Source organism: Trichosurus vulpecula, chromosome 3 (assembly GCF_011100635.1).
Source record: "Trichosurus vulpecula isolate mTriVul1 chromosome 3, mTriVul1.pri, whole genome shotgun sequence".
Taxonomy (NCBI): Eukaryota; Metazoa; Chordata; class Mammalia; order Diprotodontia; family Phalangeridae; genus Trichosurus; species Trichosurus vulpecula.
In genome coordinates this window covers 203,229,971-203,254,943 of record NC_050575.1, presented here as the reverse complement: position 1 = coordinate 203,254,943, position 24,973 = coordinate 203,229,971, and the positions used below count along the sequence as shown (strand labels likewise).

The window sequence follows — 24,973 nt, the reverse complement described above, 5'->3', positions numbered from 1 at the left end:
GGGAGGGAGTGGGGCTGCTCACCGTAGGAATGAGAGATAGCAAATGAGCCTTTTGAGCTGTGCACTGGTACCTTTGGGGTACTAAACAAAAGGGAAGGTGGCCTTCTCTTGTGAAAGGCTTGTGGGAAATAAGTACCAGAGTAGTAGGGCCAGAAGATGTGAAGGATTTATCTGCATTTGGGAAAAGCCCAACTAGGCCAATGAAATACCCCAGAGTGATAGAATATGAACGCTCATCATGTACGTAGCACTGTGTTAGGGGCAGGTATTGTGGCCCAGTGGATAGAGCATTAGGCCTGGAGTCAGGAAGACTTATTTTCCTGAGTTCAAATCTGGCCTCAGATACTTATTAGCTGTGTGACCCTGGGCAAGTCACTTAACCCTGTTTGCCTCAGTCCCTCACCTGTAAAATGATCTGGAGAAGAAATGACAAACCAAACCAGCATCTTTGCCAAGAAAATCCTAAATGGGGTCACAAAGCGTCAGACATGACTGAAAATGACCGAAAGCACTGTTGGTGGCTAAGGACGATGCAAAGGGTTACACCAGGGTCCCTGACCTTCAGGGTATTATAATTGAGTAATGGACTACATACATGTTGAGTGCCCGCTGTGTGCAGAATATTAAGACGTGACCCTTGACAACAATGAAACTGCCCCTGCCATTGAGCAACTTACACTCACTTGGGAGAGATGACATGTACATAAGTATGTACATAATAATTATGAGGTGATTGGCTGGCATCAAGAAAGGCGGCAGTATTGGAGCTGAGTTTTGAAGGGATATGGGAATCCTGAGAGATAGTGTCGAGGAGGGCGTGCATTTCAGGTATGAGGCTTGGCCTGTGCAAAAGCACCAAGATGGGATATGGAATGTTGTGTGTGGTTAACAGCAAGGTGGCCATTTTGCCTGTACTGGAGAAAGCATGAAGGGGGAAGAATTTATAAGACCAGGGAGGTAGATTGAAAGCAAGTTATAAAGAGCTAAAAATGCCAAAAAGAAGAATTTTATACTTGATCCTAGAGGTAGCAGAGAACTACTGCTGGCGTTTGAGTGGGAGAGTGGCATGATCAGAACTGTGTTTTAGGAAAGTCACTTTGGCACTGGGTGGAGCACGGTTTGGAAAGGGGAGGGACTAGAGGCAAGGAGACCAATTAGGAAGCTATCGGAGTGATGAGGGCTCCAGGAGTGCAAAGAGATGGAGTGCAAGATCTGGTGTGCAGGGTGAGGAAAAGTGAGGTGTTGAGGATGACAGACCCTGAAGTTGTGAACTTAGAAGAATGGTAGGGCCCTGAAAAGAGTATGGGGTTAGGATTTAGACAGAAAAATGAGAGTAACAGAATAGGGAAACAAAATGAGAAAAAGCTTGGAGTTGTGAATACCCTCATCCCCACCAAAGGTATCAACATTCCCCTGATTACTGAGCTTCATGTTCCCAAAACGATATTTTACCTGTGGGAATAAAGGCTTTTGGCAGGGCAGGAGGCTGTGATGAGCACTGTAAGAAAAGGTTGGGTAGATTGAGATAAAAGATAGAATATGAGGGCATCAGAAGTCAGGCAGAAGTGTATACATGATAGGTGGTACAGAGCCTAATGTTAAAGACATTAGTATAGAGGTCAATGGATAGGTCAAACACCTTGCCTCTCTTTGTCCCTTCTATATATAGAATGGGGGATGGTAAAGCTTACTTAGGTATGTGATGAAAGCTGTACCTAAAGGCTTCCTTATACATAGCTGTTAGCTTCATAGGGATAAATAAAGTCAGAGGTGCCATCACTTTAAACCATGAAATCATTCTGAATCATCAGCCGTTGTCATGGTGGCATCATCCCATTGTCTACTAGTCGGCTGTCAGCCCATCCTTTGCTCTGTAATGATGAAGACATCCTCCCATTACAAAGAGGAAAATGACCCGAGAACTAGTCCAAATGCCACAGGCATGTTTGGTATCTATAATGTACTTCATGAAGCTTTTGGGGAAGTCGACTAATGATCACAGCTGGCATTTTTTATTTTAGCACTTTAAGATTTATGAAGTAACTTGTATCACAACAACCTGGTGAGATTGGGTGTGACAGGTGTTTCTCCCCATTTTACAGGGAAACTAAGGTTCAGGATAAGTGGCTTATCCAAATTCACATGACTAACAAGTAGGCAAACCTGAAATCTCAACCCAGACGTTCTGACTTCAGATCCTGGGCCTTCTTCCCTATTCCACGCTACCTCTCAATTCTGCCTCATCCCTGCCATTGAGTAAGCTGATGTGAGGCAATGAAAGACACTGAAGTTGTGTCACTGTGGGCAAGTGACATGGGTTAGTAAGCTGTCCCTTTTGGTCTGTGAGAGGCCATGAAACAAAGCTTTTCTTTGAGAATCAGAACAATAGGCCAATGACAGCCAGGGAAGACTTGGCTAACCATGGCTAGCAGTGCTTCTCCACCTCAGTCCCTTGGCCTGCTAAGATAATAGGAGATGCTTAACAACTGTAGCTTTCAGACAAAGTGAAGGATAACGGCATTCATGCATCACTAGAATATAAAGTGCTAGGGAAGGTTTAAGAGGAGAAGGTTGTTAGCAAATCGAAGATTTCAAGCATGGCCTCTTGGAGGAGGTGGCTTGAATTGGGCTTTAAAAAAATGGGGAGAAATTCACTGGGCAGAGAAGGAAGGTCATATTCTCCATAGGTGACCTTCCATCTGTGGCCTCTGGGCCTTTGTACAAACTGCCCTCTTGTAATCCCTACTGCCTTTAGGAGTCAGCTCAGGAGCCACCTCTTAAACAAGGCCTTTCTGATCCTGAAGTTTGTTGATGTGTACTTGGTCAGCCCCTTGCCCCATCCCACTAAAATTTGGATTTATGTACCTCTACATGTTTTATTCCCTAAACAGAATGTAAACTCTGAGGGTAGGAACTGTTCTCTTGTTGCCTTTGCATCCCCAGCACCTGGCATGGTGTCTTGCACATAATAAATGCTTATGGAATACAACATTTGAATTACAAGAATAGGGAATGATGTGAGCAAAGGCATGGATGATGAGTAGTCCAAATTAGCTAGAAAATGTCCATATCTAGATATCTAACTTTCCCTAATCTCTCTAGACCTGCATCAATGATCTCCACCCACATGTCTCATAGGCATCATAAATCCATGTCCAAAGCAAAACTTGTCAATGTCCCCCTTAAACCTGCTCTTTTACCTTTAATAGTTTTTCTCTATTTCCATCAAGAGGACCACGCTCCTTCATGAAATGGAAGTATTTGACTCTTCCCTCTTATTCCCCATTATCCAATCATTTGCCATGCGAGGATCGATCGTCACTCCTCCCATAACATTTCTTTTCTTAGTCATTCCCTCCTTTCTACTCACATAGCCACCATCCCACTTAAGGCCTTAATCACTACTACCCTGGATGGTTATAATAGCCTTCTGTTTGGTTTCCTTGCTTCCAGTCTCACTCTGATCCATCCTTTACACAGCTGCCAGAATGATATTCCTAAAGCCCAGACCTGATATGTTACTCTCCTACTCAAAAACCTTTTTTTAGATCCCTGTTGCTTTTCAGATAAAAAAGCCTGGCATTTGAGGCTCTCCGTGATGGATCCAGTCTAGCTTTTGAGCCTTATTCCACATACCTCTCCTCAGTGTACTCTTCTGTTGGGCCAGACTGGGCTACTAGCTACTCCTTTATCTCCCCCCACCCCAGTATTGTTTATTGTTCAGTCATTTTAGTCATGTCTGACTTTGTGACCCCTTCTGGGGTTTTCTTTGCATCAATATCGGAGTGGTTTGCCATTTCCTTTTCCAGTTCATTTTACAGATGAGGAAACTGAGGAAAATAGACTTGCCCAGGGTCACACAGTGACTAGTAACTCCAGACTTGGCTTTCTATCTACTGTGCCACATAGTTGCCCCAAATATTAGTATCCCTATCTTTTTTTCTTTCTTTCTTTTTTTTTTTTTTTGCTTTTTGGCAGGGCAGTTGGGGTTAAGTGACTTGCCCAAGGTCACACAGCTAGTACGTCTGTCAAGTGTCTGAGGAGTATCCCTATCTTACAGGAGAGAAAATTGAGCTTAACAGGGATCATAGGATGATAGGATTTACAGCTGATGACTTGTCCCAAGCCTCATGGCTAGCAAATGTCAAAAACAGAAGTCAAATCCACATTTTCTGATTCTTCTACATATCTATGGTAGGTAGGTAGGTATATAGAAGAGGAACTAGGAAATGCTAGTCCGGTTAAGGAGATGTCACGTCCACTTAGGGTCATAGGATTTAGAGCTGAAAGGGACCTTAGAAATCATGTCATCTAACACCTTCATTTTATAGTAAGAAGAAAACTGAGGCCCACAGACGTAACACTGACTTGTTCAAAATCACTTGGGCCGTTAAGGAGCAGAGTTAGGATTCAAACCTGGACCTCCATCTGCCTTCAGGTCCAGCTGCCTTCCCCCATGCTCTACTGCACTGCCCTTAATCTGGTTACACTTTAGAGGAAGAACCAGAAATCGCTGATTACTGTGTAGTCAGTTACTGTTTTGTGTTGTGGAAAGAATGCTTTACTTAAAGAGTTTGGACACCCGGGTTTAAATCTTGTCTCAGATTGGTAACTGAACCTCTCAGAGCCTCATTCCTCATCTGGAAAATGAAGCGAATCCTTGTACTGTCCACTTCATAGTTGTAATGAAAGTACTTCACAGAACTTAAAGTGATAGTGAATGGGATTTTTTGGCAGCTGGTATGAGCTGGACATGGGGGACATAAACCAGATAACATGGACATTGGCACTTTTTTTTTTCTGGGAAAACAACAACTGAGATTAGTAGCATTCCCTGCCCCATCCCCTCCCCCCCAGGTATATCACACATGAAGGGCACAGTGAAGGCTCCTATAATGTTGTAGGTTTTCCCTTTGGTGCCCCTGGCGCAAACCCTTCTGCCAAGTTTCAACAATGGGGCAATTGGCAGATCCCCAGTCATGCCACAAAAGTGAGCTGATAGCAGGAATAGGACCCAAACTCGTGTCTCCTCATTCCTGAACCAGTTAGAGTGTACAAAATTATGAAATCTGTGTCTAGGAACCTGAAGGAATTTGTGACCTTCCTCGGTTGTGATTGCCAGCTAAGATCAGGAAGCACCTTGCACTACCACATGACCATTTTTTAAATCCAAGAACTGTTCGGTTTATATTCTACTTTTTCCCCCCTTCCCCTCAAAATGCAAAACCAGATAATACACGTGGGATGTGTATGGCCATTTAGAATTGTAAGAGGTGGCGTGGTGTGGTGGAAAAATAATAAGCTTGCCCAGGAAGACCTGGGTTCTAATTCTGGCTCCATCCCTTTCTCACTGTGGGACTGTGAGTGAGTCACTGTGTCCAGCTCTACTCCTTGGTTTCTTCATCTCTGAAAGGAGTGAGTTTATTAACTGGTCCCTAAAATTACTTCCAGTAAAACTGAAGCTCCTTCATGATGGCCTCTTTTTTATTCTGACTTTGTATTCTCATAGTAAGCACTTAATAAATGCTTGTTTCACTGAACTGAAGCAATGAGCCTATTCATTAGGAAACAATATTAGAGCTGGATGGAGCCATTTTACATCTCAGCTCATCACTAAAACACCTCCACACACATTCAACCCAAGATAGATTTTTATTGTGTAAGTTCCAGTCATGCATAATAAAACAACACATTTTCACCACACCATGTTATAAAATGCATTATAAAAATAAATATCTTGTCAAAATAAACACAGAATTAGACTCAATCCACCTCCAGGTGCACACTTAACACCCACAGAGTCTCAGTTTCAAAGAAAGAATGTGACAAATGACTGAACTTGTGACCAAAACTGGCCAAAGGGTATAAGCAAGACCTCCTCTGGCCACATCAGAAGCAGAGGCTGCACTGCCAGGCTCTAGGCCATGGCATAGATTCAAGTACTCCAACTGCATAGAGGAACAGGTCTGCTCTCCTCACTCCTTCCCCCAGTCCCAGCCTCATTCTCACCCCATGCGCCTAGAGAGGCAGGTGACCCCAAGCAGCCACTGACTTAGTGCCCAAGGAAATAATTATGCTTGGTTATGTTAAAAAAAAAAGAAAGAAAAAGAAAATAACATGAACTAATTGGTTATTTGACAAACAAGCAACAGTTGGCTGAGTTATTGCCCTCGTATCAGTGCAAGGTCCTTCCTTCAAGAAGAAATGTTTGTGTGACTCAGAACCATTTTGGACCTTTTTCTAAAAGCAGGTGGTGACTTGATTAACATCTCTGTTCCACACACTCCCTTTGGATCACATGTTTGGAGAAAAACCTTTGGTTTACCAAGTCAGTATAAATCCCTTCATTCCTGGCTTCCCCCAGAATGAGCAACGGTGAATGGATAAGGACTCACAAAACCTCAGAGCTGGAAGGGATGTTAGAACAGAAAGGAATGTTAGCACAAAGACTATCAAAATTGGAAGAGACCTTAGAGACCAACTAGTCCAACTTCATTCTGTAGCTAAAGAAACTGAGCCCCAAACAGGAGAATGACTTGCCTAAGGTCACACAGCTATTTAGTCATAGAGCCAGAACTAGAACTCAGGTTTCTGGTTCTCCATATCAGGGTTCCTTCTACTGTACTAGACTCAGGATTTCACCTTTCCTATTCAGGATGATCCCTGTTCCTGTATTTCATATTAGTATATGGCCCACTGACCAAGGATGAGCAACCACACCACCATCAATAGTTTAACTGCTGAAAAGTCATTCACTCCTCAGGTAGGAAAATTTCAAAGGAAACTGCCACAAGCCAAAACAAACATGAGGAGATACTAGAGAATGCTTCCCTCCAGCTGCGTCGCCACCCAGGGGTGGAAAGATGGTGAGCTACCCACAATTCATCTGGGAATAAAGCAGACGGAGCAATTAAAAAACCTCTGCAGGGGTGTTCTAAAGATTTCCAAATCATGGGACTACAGAAGACACACTTGTATATCTGTCCCATCTTTATTTTCTTTGACAAGTGACCTGACACTAGCCTGAGGTGTTTTATATGCCTACCTCCCAGGACAACTGAATTCTGATGAGTTGGGTGAACTACTAGGCATCTTGAGTTTCCTTGGAGTTAATAAAGAACAAGTTTTTGTCTCTCCCAAGCTGGTTTGCCATCAGGTGTTGAGGATGCAACATTCACCAGCAGTAAGAAGGTCTTTTGAGGGGCAGCTAGGTGGCACAGTGAGTAGAGCACCAGCCCTGGAGTCAGGAGGATCTGAGTTCAAATCCGGCTTCGGACGCTTGACACGCTAGCTCTGTGACTTTGGGCAAGTCACTTAACCCCAATTGCCCTGCCTTCCCCCTCCAAAAAAACAAAAGGTCTTTTAAAAATAAATAAAATCATACAATTTTCAGCTAGAAGGGTTCTTATCGATCATCTTGTCAAATCTCATTTTACAAAGGAAGAAACTCTGGCCTAAAGAGGAGAAAAATCTTGCTCTAGGTCACAGGATTTAAAAACCCACGTCGTCCAACTACAAACCCAGAGCTTTTTCTACTAAAACAAAGCTCGCTCTTACTTTCACTTGCTTCTTAAGCTCCTAGTTTGTCCCCAACAAAGGCACAAGATTTAATTCAGGACGGGAATGCAGTGTCCTAGAATTCTGAACTAGGAGAGATCAAAAGGCAAATCAAACCAGTTTGAATGGATCAATTAGTAAAAGGGGCACGTTCTCTAAATACAACAGTTGATCATAAAGTCATAGACTTTAGAACTGAAAGAAGCCTTAGAGATAATCTAATCTTTTTACAAATGAAGCAACTGCAAGCCAAATTGTGGATGGTGGCAGTAAGGGGAAGAGTTACCTTTAGGGCTATTTTCCTCCAATAGGCCAAAGCAAAGGCACAATACAGGGATGAAATGGCTTCAGACAGTTATAAAACTGACTAGGACTTTTCCTCAAAGAGAGATCCAAAGGAAATAATCTTATGCAGCTGAGCTGTGAGAGCTGGAACTCTCACTTTTAAAAGTCACGATTTATGGCACAACCTGTTTCCACTACTAACATCCCTCTTGTTGGTACAGGTCACTTCACATCAAAACCAAAAGAAAAAGCCTGACCCACAGATGCCTTTTGCTTTTCCTATTCACTTCCAGGAAAGAATTCCTTAAAATGCCTCGGTAAGACAGTGTGTAGGGTGTAGGGACCATCTGTGCTCCCATCCAGTTGAGTTCCCCACTCATAATCATTGCTCAAATCTTTTAAGATGTCAGAACATCCTCCTGTAGCCACAGTATTTCAAGAAAGGATACTCCAGGCTTGGTCCCATCATAATGGGGGCACCCATTGAGAAGATTTGGATTCTGAGACTCCTGGAAGAGCTGAGAGGAACTGGACATGCCTTGGTCTAGCCTTGTGTAGCTTCTCCAGATTTGCTACATTATTCATGTTTAAGGTTGTGAACACTTAATGCTGGGTAATTCAAGAGGTTATTCACTGAAGCCACTAATGCTTAGGAACCTTGGACCATGGTAATTTTTTTCCATTTACCTCTTCTTCCTTTCAGTGACCAGAAGAAACTTCTGATCAAGTATTCTTCTACTCTTCTTGTCAGATTTTCAACTTTCCTCTGCTAATCCTACTTCTTAACTGCTGGCCTAGGCAAGTCTTAATCTTTACTCTGCTCCAAATCTAAGTCCAATAGTTCCTGAGAAAGCTTGTTCCTGCTTTCAGGAATGGGGTTTCCCTTCTGAAATAGGTGAAATCTTCACTTCTGAGGTCTCCCAAGGCTGAAAGCTTGTTTTTCCAGGCCATTTTTGGTGATTTGAGGCACACTGGCCATTGTCATTTTGGCACTCAAAACATGTATGTCTCAGCTCTTTCCTAGAGGACACAATATTAATCTATGGGGAGATAAGCTTTCCCTGAATGAGAATTGGCACAAAGGAGGTAAAGTAAACGCAATTTCACCAGGAAAAAAACCTGTTCGGAAAGTGCTTTTCAGAAATTGCTATACAGATAAACTACCTGGCAGTAAAGGTATGAACAAATGGCTTCTGTATGTCTTGGTTGCTCTGCTTCTAGGGAACTAAATATATGCCTTGCTCTTGATTTTACAGTGCATTAAAATAAATACAGAGAAGAGGCACATCAAGGGTGAGGCTACAAATTTAAACCATCTTGTATATGCAATCAATGAGACATAAACCAGGTCTAAAAACATCAAACCTCAATCCTACTGGGGTGCAGGGCAAAGGCAAAATCTTGACACTGGGGGTAGCTAGGTGGTGCAGTGAGTAGAGCACCAGCCCTGGAGTCAGGAAGACCTGAGGTCAAATCCAGCCTCAGACATTTGACACATTTACTAGCTGTGTGACCTTGGGCAAGTCACTTAACCCCAATTGCCCTGCCTTCCCCCCTGCAAAAAAAAATCTTGACACTGGGCTCTCAAGCTGGGATGAGGGAGACAAGGGGTAGAGGTGGAGTGGCAAAGCAGCTCAGGAATCCTAATGAGCAGGTATAACTCACATCTACTGACAGAAAGCTTGGGAGAAATCTTGAGAATGTGTGTGCCTTTTTTTAACAACCTGTCTCCATTTGGTTCCCAAAACCCTATGAATTTTTAAGTACTGGGAGAAACTTCTGCTGGCTTCACATTATTAAAGGTCACTGAAAAAGTGATCGTTAGTAAAGATTTCAGTGTCTAAAGTCCTGGGATGCAAAGCAGTGTAGGAACTCCCTGTAGTGATGCCTGCCCAGAAACAGAGATGCCAAGATCTCCCTAGTCTGGTCCAGTTCTGCATCTTAGTAGGGGGAAGGGGATAAGGACTGGATCTGGGATTTCACAAGGAACTCTGAGGTGGGCAAGCTTCCTCTACAACTACAGTTCAGCACCTCCTCTGGAACTCGTAGTCTTAGAGCTGCCTAGAGCACGGACAGGTTAAATGATCCACCCAGTATGTGTCAGAACCCAGGTGTTCTTGACTCTGAGTCCAACTCTACCCACTGTGCCACAGCTTCCACCAGCAAGTAGAAAACTGATGTATGATACTATTCAGTAACTAAACTGAGTCCCAGAATCTTACAGCCAAAAAGAATCTGGGGTCCACAGAGGCAAGTTAGTGGCAGAAATGGGAACAGATACCAGGGACTCTGGGGACCACTGACTGGTGCTCTTTCTGCTATACCACACTGAAATCTGGTGATTTCAAGTCTATTAAAATTGTGCCCTTCCACAGCCATGCCACTATATCGGCTGCCTTCGTGGGAATGACATTCAGTAAAGAATGAAGGCCGAGACCTTCAGGACTACTGGAAAAACGGGATCACAGCAGCAGGAATGTCCAAGGGGCCACAATGTCCTTGGCTCCTGAAGTCTGAAAAGAAACTCTCTGACAGTACCCTGATGCTTCTAAACTGCATCAAAAAGCATTACAGTTTAAAAAAAGGAACAGGTGATGAATTAGCAGCTCCTGATCACAGTGATGCCAGTAAGGAGGAATGCAGGGAAAGTTTGAGATAGGTGGTTGTGAAGCAAGACTCAAGGGGACCTCTGATAATCTTCATAATCTTACTAGCAACCTCCACTGCAACAGAATGAGCTCACCTGTCACAGGCTGGCTTCTCTGGACAGCTGACCTCTCTTATTCTTGGCCTGCCCCCAAGGGATTTCTTTTTGCCACAGTTATGAAATGCCTTCCCTCAAGTCCTCAGAGTGGCCTGTCTCAAAGACAATGCCAAGGGAGCACAAGCTTTGGTTGGTCCCATCAAGATGGAAGGATTTCAAGGAAAGCCCTAGCAACAGACCAAGCTTGCTATCCAAGGACAAGAATAGCTACGAGCAGAGAGGTTCATCACCAGTGGGCTGGTCACTAAGTGGGAGATTGCTTTTGCCTCAGAAGCTCATGAAAACATCAACCAAAGCATGGAAGAGTTGAAATCTGTGCTGGGGAAGGAAATACCCAAATGGATAGAAATTATAGGTTATATCCCAAAAGTACAGCTACCAGATAAATGATTTCAAAGTGGGGTTCATGAAACGCACACTGGCGATGTTCCCGAGGAACCTAAAGGTAGGCTACAAAGGTCTGTCTCAGACTAATTCTCAAGCAACTTACCTACATGTCACCTTCTGTAATATATTTGTATTTTAAAGCTGCTCATAACTTCATTAGGTTTAAATTCTGTTAATGGATAGGGCCCAAATCCTAGGACTTCAAATTCTCCTTTTCTGCTTTAGGAGGGAGAAAGAAATTACTTAATGGCTGCAACGTATGTAGAAAACTAGGTGACTTCTTGGTTAATAGCAGGAGTATAGCTGTGACTTTACTCCCCGAATGGAGTCATCGCCCTGAACCTCAGACGTTATTCCCTCCACCATCAAGGTCTCCTGGAGGACGCTACTGCTGGGAGGGAGAGGCCTGCAGAATTCCTTCACAAAGTCCTCCTCGGAGGCCAGCAGCACCTCCTTCCAGGCGTTGGCATCCAGCTCCCCAGCAGTGCCTCCATACTCCTTAGGAAGGATACTCTTTGGAAGGTTCAGGTGTAGAGAATTCAAGTCAGATCCGTGAAGGAAAAACTAAAGGGAAACAAACAGGGAAGAATCCATGAAGCACATATGTAAAGATCTTGGGACAGAGCTGTATTTCCACCTGCTGCTACAAAATACCACCTAGGGTAAGGAGACCGAGGCATGTCAGTGAATAAGAATAGCTCACGTTTCATAGACTTTTCCTGTTATACTGTACGTAAATTACCCTATTTGAGGCATAACCTCAGAGGTAAGCAGCACAGGGGTTATCATAACCATTTTACAGATGAGGAAAGGAGGGGAACTAACCATACAGCCAATAAATAGCAGAGACAAGAATAAGACCCAGAAAAAAAAAGAATAAGACCCAGGTGTCCTGATTCCAGGTCTAGTTTCTTTCTGATAATAATACCACGTAAAAATACTCAAGGAACTGCCCCCAAAGCTGGCTTTAGTAACAGCAGGGCCCTCGTAGCCTAGGGGCTACTTCTTGTGGAAACACACAGAGTAAAAGCTATCTTCTCCCAAGAAAGCAAAACTAGAATGAAAAGGGGCAACTAGGGAGGGAGATTTCAGTTCTATGTTTCTAGTTTCTGAAAAAAAGGCCAGATAACTGTAATACAGCCATTAATAACTTTTGAAAATCGCTCAAAGAGCACATTTATGACTAAAAGTTCTATTAAATAAGAAATCACCAAAATTCTTTTGAATCACTTTTCTAATAACTGTGGCTCCCTCTGACCTAAATTTTTAGACATAAGTCAAGATATTAAAAAGTAAATAAGGCCAGAAATAGTGGCAGCTTTCCAGGTAAATTCCTGTATGTCCTGAAACCAAGACTCACTGATGGTCAGGGATGGAAGGGGACTTAAAACTCAGAACATCAGAGCTGAGTAAGACCTCATAGGTCACCTTAGAGAGTCCCCCTATTTTACAGAAGAGGAAACTGAGGCTGAGGGAGGGGCAGTGAATCACAGTTTCAGAGATCTACAGGTGGAAGGTATTAGAGGTCATTGAGTCCAACCCCTTCATTGTAGAGAAGAGGCAACTGAAGCTGAGTCAGAAGTGCAAGGTCACATGGCCAAGAGGGAGCAGAAGGTGGGGAAGCCATTGTCTCTACAATGTTAAACTTGATGAATTTCCTCTTTTATCCCCAGAAGGTTGATTCAGTTGTTGGATTTAGATGACAGATAATTTCCAGAGCTAGAATGGACTATGGATCCTAGAACATTAGAATTAGAAGGAACCTCAAAATCACAGAATGTCAGAGCTAGAAGGATCCTTGGAGGCCACGGAGGCCAAACCTCTCATTTCCAAAAGGAGGTTATCAATTGGCTTTTCCACACTTAGTCTGCTCTAACACACAAAAAACAAGCTTAAACATTCATTCATCTTATAAAAAAAATAGAAAGGTAGAAAAAAGAAAATAAGGAAAATATCTACTTTGAGGGGCTACTGCATAAGAAAAGGCCAAACTTTATTTTAAACTTTTAAAAGTTTGTATTAAAACTTTATAGTAAAACTTAGAATATATTATAATTACATACATAAAATATAGATATAATTACTTATATATTATATAACAACTATATTATAATAAAACATATTAGACTTTTATTTTAAAAATAAATTTGTATTAATATTTTTAACATCACCTCCATTTCCTACTTCATTCTCTCTGCCTCCCCCTCCCAGAAATCCATCCCCTATAGAAAAGGATTTTAAAAAAGGAAAAAAAGTTAAGCAAAACTAACAAATTGAAAAATTCTGATATTATCCATCGTGTTCCATACCCACAATCCTGAACCTCATCAAAGAGGAAGAAGTGGGAGAAGGCTGACATTTAAAGCTGCCATTGACAGAAAGAAGTCAGTCACTTACTCTGTGTGCTATTTTCTCCTTCAGAAATGGTTTTATGATAGCAAAAATGCCTTTGAATATTCGGGGTTCATTGACAATATTGACAGCTTTTATTCTAATGGGAAACCCATCCTGTGGTAAGAAAAGAAAAGCTATTTTAGAACATCTGGAAACCTCTGCAGAAAACAAAGTCTGTATTACTGCTACTTCTGAGACATCTCCCATCACTCCATGCATAACATTTACTACCTGAATTTAGCAGTCATAGCTCACATGGATTTAGTGGTTTTTTTACAATTTATGAAGCATTTTCATAACGAATTTGATAATCACAACCATCATGTAAAGCAAGTAGGCTGGGGCTTATTGATCCCTCTTTTACAAATGAGGAATCTGAGTGTCAGAGAAGTTACATAACTTGTCCAACTATAAGCAAATGAGGGAGCATGATTCAAATCCAAGTCTCCAGACCCCCAGGCCTGTGTTCTTTTCCCTGTACCAAGATGCCAACAACAGGCAGATTAGACACCCATTGCTGGATCTGCTCCTTATACACAGACCAAAGCTGAGACCTAAATCAGGAACTTAACTTCTGGACAGGTGGCCTTTCTAGAATGAGCCGGAAGTACAAGTATGGACCTATTCTTCCTAATGTTAAACATGATTCCTGGAAAAGACCCAGGAAATACCAAACCCTCCAAATCCAGTCACTTAAATACCTGTAAGCTCACTTGTGCTCAGAACTGGGCAGATAAGAGTCTTGATGCCAAAGGAAAGCTAAATTCTCAGACAGAACCGTGCCCCAAGATAAGTTAGAAAAGAAACTGAATCATACTCGAGCTGGTAGAGAGCTTAGAACACAGACTGCCTATGTTGGAAAAACATATGCAAATGCTGAAGGGCAGGTTAGCGGGATTTTCATTCAAGAAGGATGATGACATAGCATGTCAGAGTTGGAAAGGATCTGACCATGATAGGTCTGAGCTAGAAGGCTCTACGCCAATGTGATGGGGGCGTAAGATGAGTGATCAGATGAGATAGAGTTAAATCAGGAAGACCGAGAACCTAGACTGTGAAAACACTAAATGGCAGAGATGAAAGAGGCCTCAGAAACACTTAGTCTGACTCTCATTTTATAGATGAAGTTCAGAGGAGATAACTCACTTCCCAGGGTCACACTGTAAGTTGATGGCAGAGAAAAAAAAAATAGGATTTCCTGTTGCTCTGCAATCCCTCCCACAGAGGATGCCCAATACTGGGGCTCCTCCCAGTAAGGAGCAAAGAAAATATCTTCATTGGACTGTAGGGGAAGGAGTGGGACCAAGAGAAGAAGGAAGGTGTCTAAGGTGCCTATGGGACACTAGAGAACTCTTAAAGATACACTGGTAGCAGAAAGCAAGGGCTTCTGCTGCCTTATTTATCCATCTATACTGTCTTTTGCAGTAAAAAGTTAATTTAGTGATGAGGAGTGGGGGACACCCACTTCTGCCTCTGAGAAGAAAATGTTCTGGGTTGGGACATACCCACCTTCTGTCAAGCATTTGGTGAATCCAGAAAGCAAAAGATTCGAAGAATCAAGAAAGGAGGCTTAGGACATTTTCTACAAGCACACATGCCAGGGAACTGTCAAATATCACATGCTCGGTTATTCTATCGCATTCCTGATTTATCAATTCAATAAACACTAAATACCTACTATGTACGAGCCCTTTTGAAGGACAGACAGGAGCAAGACCCAATCCCTCCTTTCAGGAAGTTTACAGTCTAGTAAAGGAGGAAAGGCACTAGCACATGTAATGGTGACTCCAAGCAGAACATATCCTGTACACAATTCCAGTGAAAAGGGTGGAGAAACTAGTTTTGGCTGTGAGTTATGGAACTGGTCAAGTCTTTACTGGAGAGGTAACATCTGAGGAGGTCCTGAAGGATAAGCAAGAGTTGGAAAAGTAGAGATAGAAGGGGAAGGGCATTCCAAGTTGGGCAAACAAATAGCAAGGGCATGGAGGTGAGGACAGGCCTACTCACTGACTGATGAGGAGCACAATTTGGCTGAAGTATAAGGGGCATGAAGCAGAGTCACAGAAGAAAGAGAGGGCTGGCTCACACTGTAGAAAGCCTGAGAGCCAGGCTAAAATGATTGAGTTTGGTCTTTATCTGGGCAACAATGAAATCATTGTACCACCTCACAGCTATCAGACTGGCTAACAGGACAAAACAGGAAAATGATAAATGCTGGAGAGGATGTGAGAAAACTGGAACACTAATGCATTGCTGGTGGAGTTGTGAACTGATCCAACCATTCTGGAGAGCAATTTGGAACTAGGCCCAAAGGGCTATAAAACTCTGCATACCCTTTGGTCTAGCAATACCACTACTAAGTCTGTATCCCAAAGAGATCATAAAAAAGGGGAAAGGACTTACATGTACAAAAATATTTATGGCAGCTCTTTTTGGGGTGGCCAAGAATTGGAAATTGAAGGGATGCCCATCAGTTGGGGAATGGCTGAACAAGTGGTATATGAATTTAATGGAATACTACTGTTCCATAAGAATGATGAGCAGGAAGATTTCAGAAAAACCTGGAAAGACTTACTGGACCAACTTTGTTGGACTTAGCTCTTCTGGGTAAAGCAGTGATCTAAGACAGTTCCAAAAGACTCATGGTGGAAAATGCTATCCATACCCAGAAAAAGAACTATGGAGTCTGAATGCAGATCGAAGCATACTATTTTCTCTTTTTTTGTTGTATTTTCTTTCTTGTGGTTTTTCCCTTTGGTTCTAATTCTTCTTTACAACGTGACTAATGTGGAAATAAGTTTAATATGATTTTACATGTATAGCCTATATCAGATTGCATGCTGTCTTGGGGAGGAGGGAGGGTAGGGAGAGAGAAAAATTCAGAACTCAAAATTTTATAAAGTGAATGCCAAAAACTAAAAAATTAATTAATTTTTAAAAACCCAAAAAACAATGGAACTATTGGATACTTTGGGGCAGGAAAGTAAGATGAACAGCATCATGGTGTATTAGGAAGACTAGTACAAGGCAGTATATAGGATGAACCATAGAGAAGGGAGCCTGGAAGCAGAAAGAATAGTTAGGAGGCTGCTTCAACAATCCAAAGAAGAGTTTAGGGGCAGCTAGGTGGTGCAGTGAGTAGAGCACTGGCCCTGGAGTCAGGAGGACCTGAGTTCAAATCCCCCTTCAGACACTTGACACATGTACTAGCTGTGTGATGTTGGGCAAGTCACTTAACCTCAATTGCCCTGACCAAAAAAAAAAAAAAAAAAACCAAAAATAAAGAAGAGTTTAAATGGGTCAGAGCTGTGGCTGTGAGAATAGAGAGGTGCAGGAAGGCTGTAGGAGGAGTCATCCTGCTGAAGTTTCAAAACTGGGCACACTCTTATGTGGTTTCTTATTTCACAAGTTAGAGTAACTACCATGCATTTTTCTAGAGATAAATCCAATCTAATGCTTAGCCCCAGAGCCAGGGTCCCCTTTCAGTGGGCTTCCGTGCTGCAAGCTTCCATTGACCTGCCGATCTCCTGCAACGTTTCATAAGAGCCAGACTTTCCAAAGTGTAGACATGTTTCCTAACAATCTGTGTCTTTCCTACCCCCTCTACCCTTCAGTCAGTGGTATTCTGAGTAGTTCTAGCTAAAAAGATGTCTTCAGTGGGAGGCCAACCTTCTGACTGCCAAATGTCAAATGCCCTGAACTGGATGAACCTCAGATGACAGGCACAGAGTCTGTTGCCAGGCTTTGTTCACCAAGTCTTTCCAGCTTGAGGAGCTCTGTCAGAACCTGAGTCCTGATAGCATAGCCATGCAGAATGCAGGTCCTTTCTCCAGCACCAGGAGGCACAGAAAGAGCACCAGGCCTCCTGTCTCAAATGTTACAAAGGAAAACATTATCATCTGAAAAATTCTATCCACCTCCAGAGGAAGAACTGATGGAGTCTGAATGTATATCAAAGCATACTATTTTCCTTTTCTTTATTTTTCTTGGTGTTGTTTTTTTTGGTCTGTGTTTTCTTTTGCAACATGGTTATTATGGAAATATGTTTTGCATGACTGCGCATGTTTAATCTGTATCAAATTGCTTGCCTTTTCAAGGAAGGAAAAGGGAAGGAAGGGAGGGAAAGAACTTGGAACTCAAAATTTAAAAAAAAGTTAAAAATTGTTTTTATGTGTAATTGAAAACAAAATATTAAAAAAAGAAAATATAATCATACAATTTGCTTTGATAATCTGAGGCACAAAAATACTCAAAACTTCTAGAAGAGGTTTGGCTTGAAAAAAATTTCATCAAAAAAAGAAAAGTGTCTTCCATATAAATTTCATACAAGTGACTGCAAAAGTGAGATTCCACATCCTAGGAAAAGAAAAGCCAATTTCTGAGGAGTTGGCCTTCTTTGCTTTCTGTAGTCGAGATTTTCAGAGCTGATTTTGGCTAAACTACAGGAGCTCAGGGAAACCAACAGAGACACTGGTAAACCCAAGGTGTGAGGTAAAACTTTCAAATCCTCCATAGCTTGGGGAAAAAGTGGGTAATTTGGATTCTAGGAGAAAAGACAAATTGTCCCCCAACCCTGCAACCCCAAGAATAAAGGATAAAGTGTCAATTGACTAATGTATCTATGTATTGTTCCCCAACTGAAGTGGGGACCTTACCTGAAGAATTCCAATCACTTTTTTGGCTATAAAAGGACCAAAATGGGAAGCCTTGGTTAAGCCAACTCCTTTGTAGTCCGCAAGGATAACAATTCCGTTCACTTGGGTCTCCTCAGACTGAATCAACTTTTCTAACGTTAAGTATATGGCACGAATGTTCTCAGTAATTGGGTAGTTACTTGGAATCCATCTGTCTAAGGTTGCAAGACAGAGAGGGGAGAAATGAACAGTGACAATGCGCAGCTCACGCTTCCATAGCATTTACAGTTTACAAAGCATGTTCTTCTGCAGCCCTGTGAAAGCGGGAACGGGGAGAGGGCCTGTGCCTGGGATTTCACTGGTACTGCATGGAGGACTCCCTGATGAGGGGACTTTCAAGCTTAGAGAGCGGCCCCAAGCACCCAGGAGCTCAGTGACTTGCCTAAGGTCATGTGGCCCATCTACGTCAGAGGCACAGGAGCTCGGGTCTTCCTGCTGCCAGCTCTCCATCCTCTTCAGCAGAGGTGTCTGGCTGTGTGCTACACCAGCCGCTAGATGGCAAAGAGGATGGGGTGCTGCACCTGAAGTCAGGGAGAGGAGTTCAGGGATTCTTACCCTGTGATCTATGAACCTGTTTATTTTTTAAATATCTTGATAACTGCATTTCAACATAATTGGTTTTCTTTGTAATGTTTTACTTATTTTGCTTTACTTAAAAACACTACAGTTATCCCTTCTACATCATGATTGTGATTTTGGTATATCACGGGTCAGCATAAGAAATTAAATGGGAATTTAGGGGAGTTATGTGGAAGCCTCAGAGGACAGAAAAAAAATGAGAAACTCAGAAATGTATAAAATATATGTATAATATTGTACAATATCAACATATTTTATTTTTAATACCATAATAATTCAGACTTCTTCTCTGGTATGAAGGAAGGGCCAAAAAACCTTTATGCAGATTTTCCATACCGAAGGGTTGCCATGCCCCTAATCCCTGATGTGGAAGGGATGAGTGTGTTCTGAGAAGGGGTCCCTAGGCTTTGCCAGATTGCCAAGGGGGTCCATGAAACGGACGAGTAAAAATGGCTAAGAATCCCCTGCCTCAGTCCAAATCTTCCCTCAGACACTTACTAGCGGTGCGACCTTGGGCATTTACTTTTTTCGACTCAGCGTCCTCATCTGTAAAATGGGGATAGTGATAACAGCACCTACTTCACCGAGGGCTGCTGTGAGGCTCAAACGAGAGGACGTGTAAAGTGTGTAAAGCAAACCTTTACGAACTAAATGCTAACTATTATTGTTATTGTTATTATCATTACGGCTGCTACTACCACGACTACGACTACGACTACGACTACGACTACTCTACTACACGGATTGTTATCCCTATTTTGCACATGAGAGAATTAGGGGATTCCCTCACTGACTGTGACAATAGTTCAGATTCCCATAATCCCTGCTCGACACTTCACAGACTACACAATTTTGCCTCACAGTTCTTTCTTTGATGATAGACTAAAAGAGCTAGAAGAGACCTTGGAGACCATCTAGCTCTACCCCCCTCATCTTACAAACGGGGAAACTGAGACCCGGAGAGAGTTGTTCAACGTCTGCGGCCTCAGTGACTGAACTAAGAATACAGCCCAGTCTCCTGACTCTGAGTCTGTTTTATTTTCTTTACCCGGTGTTGCTGACAACACACTGTAGTTTTATCGGCTTAGGAAGTATTTTACTTTCAATTCTAATTGTGTTTAGTCTAATGGTTAATATGCCCATAGTGGGATGTGTATGTGTGTGACTGTAAAGGGCCGGGGGACTTGAGCCAATAAGTAATATTAACAAATTGATCCTTTTGGACCAATTTTAAGTTAATGGCAGTAAAAAATGGTGAGCCTTGTTAACCACCCAATCATCAATCAATACGCATTTCCTAATGGATTACTTTTTGCCAGGCACTGTGTTAGGCACTAGAGACACAAACAAAAGAAAAAAAGACACAGTTCCTGTCACCAAGGGGCCAAACCTGACTTGATACCATCAGCACCAGAAATACAGGCCCTCTTAACGAGCTATAAAGGCTTCAAGCATGGGCCCTGGGCTGGCCTGTATGTACGTTGTCCAAGCTTAGGCCCAGACTACTCAGTGGCAGCTGGGTGGTGCCATAGTACACAGAGCACCAGGCCTGAAGTCAGGAAGACTCATCTTCCTGAGTTTAAATTTGGCCTCAGACACTAGCTGTATGACCCTGGGCAAGTCACTTAACCCTGTTTGCCTCAGTTTTTCATCTGTAAAATGAGCTAGAGAAGGAAATGGCAAACTATTACAGTATCTTTGCCAAGAAAACCCCAAACGGGGCCACAGAAGAGTCAGACACAACTAAAAAATGACTGACTGAAATGTGTTACCCACTTCTAAGCTATTGTATCTGCCCCCAGTTGAAAAGCCCCCTCTAGGCTGGGTGCCCCAAGCCATGGCACTTGGAAGAGAACCAGTGGTGTGTCTTCTACCCCAGAATGTGCTCTCCTAGTTCTAGAGAAGCAATTTTAGATTTACAAAGTGCTTTTCTCACAACCCTGAGGGCAGGCAATGCTGACATTATTAACCCACTTTACAGGTGATGAGCCTAAAGCTCAGATGATGAGGTAATTTAGGTCCCAGAGTTGGTTAGGTGTCAGAGCTGCAATGGGAAGAAGCCAGGTCTCCTGACCCCCAGCTTATGGTTCTTGCCGCCATGCTACCTGCCCACCTTCAGATTTGCCCTCTGGCTTCTGCTGGGTAGGGCCAGGCTCGCACTCAGTTAAAGGGAAACCTATGATTGCACGGTAGTTTTGTGCTGCTCATACGTACATTGGTCTATGGTCTCACTGGTAAGCAAGCTCCCTCTGCTGGCACAAACTCCATCTCCTATGTGGTAGCTCTTTAAATCTTTATAGACAGCTAACACGCTCCCTAGCCCCCACCACAACCCTCTCCAATGACACAGAATGTAAACCCACCTAAACAGACATTTCCATGAGTTTTAGTGGCCAACCTTCTGGCAATGAGTGCTTAGCTAAGCCAGGCCTCAGACAATGGTCACACTGTCCCTGGAGGGGCCCACACTTGAAGATTTCCCAGCTCTATAGGATCTACCAAGGCTCTAGTAGAGGGCTCTCCCCACATGACCAAATAATCATGGAGCTAAAACTACACTGCTCCTTTCCCTCTGCTCAAAGGGCTGGAGAGGACACAAAGAACTATTGTCTACCACTAGAAAGAGAGCACTGGGTCATCTAGAGTTGGATGATCTGGGTCTAAATCCCAGGCCTACTCCTTTTTATGGGACCTTAACTGAGACACTTTCTACCTTTGGGCCTCGGTCTCCTAAAATGCAGGGGTTGGCTAGAGGATCTCTCAGGTCCCTTCTTGCCTGAAATTCTATCACCACAAGAACCAAATGTAGCCCAATCTCACAGGGACCACCAACATTCAAGAGACATACCTGGACGAAGGCAAACTACCTGGCAGCCTCTAGGGTCCGTGTGAGGCAGCACAGTGAGAAAACCTGAACTCAGAACCTCGGTCAGGGCAGAGGGCTTCAGGTTGTCAAACACTTCAGGCCAACTCCTCCGACAGCTGTGATAGTTGACCAGAAGCTGCAAGGCTCGGTCATAGTCAAACTTCCGGGCTCTGAGGAAGCGTAGGAGAAAAGCATCGTCCAAAGATGTACTTAGGTTGGGATAGTCTTTACAGACCATGTCTCGGAGGGCCTGAACATCCCGGAGCCGCCATTCTGGTTTCTCCTGCAGTTCCTCCCGGGCTTTGGTGATGAGCTCCTCTGTCAGGGAGCACACATAGCCAGGCCTTTTGGGGAGCTGTAGCTCATTTTCAGACAGAGATGCCACAGATGGGCTTGTTCTCAGAGAGTCACTTTCTTCGGACATTAGATTATCAGGAAGCTGTCCAAAAAAATTTTAAAGCTCATTTAATAGCATGTTGTGCTCCCCATAAATCCCACCTGCCTGGGGGTACAAGAAAGTAGTTTTGAAAGAGAAGCCAAATTGCCATAGGGGATAGTACTTAACTCTCTTTGAGGCCCAGCTCAAGTACCACCTAGAAAACACTCAATTCCCCCAGTTGTTAATGACCTTTCCCCCAAGTTTTTGTAAATTTATCTTGTGTATATCCTGTATTTACTTCTCTGTAAAGGTGTACATCCCAGTAGAATTTAAGTTCCTTGGAGGCAATCAATGTCTCAGTTTTGTCTTTGTGTGCCAGAACCTAGCACAATGCCTGGCACACAGTAGGCACCTGATAAATGCTTCACTGACTGACTGAAACTAGCAATATACAACTTTGCTCCCGGGCCCTCAGAAGCCTTCTCCTCAGCTGAAAACAAAGTTGGGGCATCTTTGTGGTACATGACCTTGGATAAGTCCCCTTCCCTTTCTAGACCTCCATCTTCTCCTCTGTAAAATAAAAGAGTTGGAGTAAATGATGTCTAAGGGCACTTCCAGTTCATGTATTCTATGCTCTACTTTGGGCTGCTGTTAACAGAAAACTACCAGATGGCAATGGTGCTGGGGTGATGGGCCTGGGACTTGGGCTTTCTATTTAGACAAGTTTGCAGAACTCTCATCCAGTACACAGAGAGGGCAAGGAAATAAAGAATAAACAACAACTTTTGTTTACTGTTTTCTCTTTTAGAAATGCTAAAGTAATCAAATGCCTTTGGTTAAGTCTTACTAGGTGCAAAGCCCCAGCCCCACACCCTTTTGCTAAGTAGGTGCTAAACCCCAGGTCCACACCCTTTTGATGATCAGTAAATCCGGCCCTGACACAGCATATAAGATCCAAGGTTGGCCTTTGGTGGGACTCTGGGCAGCATCTCTAAAAGCCTCCCTGCTTTGCTAACCCAGATGTTGGTTTGTATTTGGTCTGTTTATAATGTATGTTTGTAATTTGTTTGTATTTGCTCTGAAGTTCAGGTTGCTGGCTCCTCCTCCTGAACTAAGGGAATGATATTTGTATGCTGGATTAAAGTGAGATTGTTAACCCCTTAAATGTTACTTTCCTTAGCAAAGCAGATCAAACAACCTGTGCTGGCAGCTCTTGTTGCTGGTTTTGTCAGGTCTGACACCCTGAACACCTGCTAGCCAAACTGTTGTTACAGCTCCCCACTCCCTAGCTTTTACCAGTGTTGCTCTTTCCCTGAGATCTCTCTTTTCATAAGTTATTACCTTCCTCTTATTCTCCTATCCCCTAAATCTCCCTTTTCACAGGTCTTCTCTTTCTCTGATTCCCCCCTTCCCAATATCCCCTTTTACTGAGTCTCCCCTTCCCCAGGTTCTCCTCCACCCCCACTGCTTCATTCTCTCCTTCCCTAGTCTCCTGTTCTGAGTCTTCCCTTCTCAAGTTCCCCTTTCCAGGTCTCCCATGCCCTGACTGTCCCCTTCTCCTTTCTAAGGTTCCTTGATTTTCCCCTTTCCTTGTTCCCTCCTTTACTTCACTGGTTACCCTAATTCCTCCTTGCCCAGCACCTCCTGCCCAGATTATCCTCACTCATTCCACAAGCATTTGTTAGATACCTGCTATGTGTAAAACTGTGTACTGGGGATACAAACGTAAAATGAAAAACACTTCCTGCCCTCCAGGAGGGGATACAAAACATACACAAGTATCATGTACAAGGTAATTTGAGGAGGGAATAAACAGTAACCTCTTCTAGGTCAATGGCTCTTAACCTCCAGCCCGTGAGCTTTACTTTCCTTTTTTTGATAACTGCATTTCGAGGTAATTAATTTCCTTAGTAATCCTCTGTATTTTATTCATTTAAAAAACATTACTCTTCCCAGACTGCCAAAGAGCTCCATGACACACAAAAAGGTTCAGAACCTCTGCTCTAGAAGGATCAGAAAAGGCTTCCTTCTGGGAGGGGGTTGGTGAGTTAGGCTTTGCATGAAGTTAAGTATTCTAAGAGCCAGATGTGAGGCAGGGATGCAGTTCCAGCAAGTGGCAGAGTTTGTGGCAATGGCACCGAAAGCAGAGATGCAATGTTGTGCATGCACAACAGCATTAGTCCAGTTTGGCTACACCATGGCGTGCACGAAGGGGAAGGATGTGAAACAAGCCTGGAGAGGCCGGCTGAAGCCAATCTGAAAAGGGCTTTAAATGACAACTAGAGATGTTTGCATTTGATTCTAGAGGCAGCAGGAAGCTAATTAAGCTGTTTTGAACAAGAGCATGACACGGTCAGACCGGTGCTTCAGGAATATCACACTGGCAGCTGCGCTGACGAGGGTGGGGGTGGGGATGGATGGGCGAGGGAAGGGACTGGAAGCAGAGGCCAATTAGGAGGCTGCTGCAATTGGCCAGGTGAGAGGGAACCAAGATGGTGAGTGGAGAGGAGCCAGATGCGAGAGATGTTGCAAGGACGGACCGACAAGACTTGGTTAGTGATAGGGCGTAGGGGATGAGGAAGAGGGGAGTATCCCGGAGGAATCCTAGATTGCAAACCTGGGTGCACAGCAGGATGGGGGTGCCAGCCTTCAGAGCCTGTAGGTGGGGAAAGAGGGTGAGTTCCGTTTTGAACGTGCTGCGTTTGAGAAGCTTACAGGACACCCAAGGAGAGATGTCCAGCAGGCAGCCTGGGCTTCGGGGCCGGAGGTCGGGAGAGGCCGGATCCTCTCCCCTTGTCAGTTTCTTCACTTCTTCCCTCCCGCCTTTCCCGGTCCCGCCCCAGACACGCGCACGCGCACACACGCTGGCCCTCACCGGCCGCGGCCCCGCCCCCCGCCCCAAGCGCGCGCGGACCCTCTCCAGCCCCGCCCTCCCGCTCCGGGCGTGCGGACACTCACCAGCCCCCCGGGCCAGAACGGAAGGGAGGGTGGGCCGGGTCACAGGCAGCCTGGAGCCTCCGCCAGCACCGCGGACAGGTCCGACCCACCGACCGCTCCACCCGCCCCTC

General features: G+C 43.8%; 1 protein-coding gene across 1 annotated transcript; it reads right to left on the bottom strand.

Moving 5' to 3' along the window:
- Positions 1-5,639: 5,639 nt before the first annotated feature.
- TTPAL (alpha tocopherol transfer protein like) lies at positions 5,640-24,672 on the bottom strand. The gene is made up of 5 exons (XM_036752514.1): positions 24,621-24,672; positions 21,509-21,965; positions 18,043-18,236; positions 13,391-13,501; positions 5,640-11,557 (listed from the first exon to the last, which is right to left on the bottom strand). The coding sequence occupies exons 2-5, from the start codon at positions 21,948-21,950 to the stop codon at positions 11,279-11,281; spliced, it is 1,026 nt and encodes a 341-aa protein (XP_036608409.1). The 5' UTR covers positions 21,951-21,965; positions 24,621-24,672; the 3' UTR covers positions 5,640-11,278.
- Positions 24,673-24,973: the final 301 nt, after the last annotated feature.

Excerpts from the sequence above, each read along its gene's own strand:
- TTPAL (XM_036752514.1), bottom strand. The coding sequence starts at position 21,950 with ATGTCCGAAGAAAGTGACTCTCTGAGAACAAGCCCATCTGTGGCATCT. Across the intron at positions 13,502-18,042 it reads AAGTGATTGGAATTCTTCAG|GATGGGTTTCCCATTAGAAT; the intron begins GTAAGGTCCCCA and ends TTCTTACCACAG. Across the intron at positions 11,558-13,390 it reads AGGAGAAAATAGCACACAGA|TTTTTCCTTCACGGATCTGA; the intron begins GTAAGTGACTGA and ends GTTTCCCTTTAG.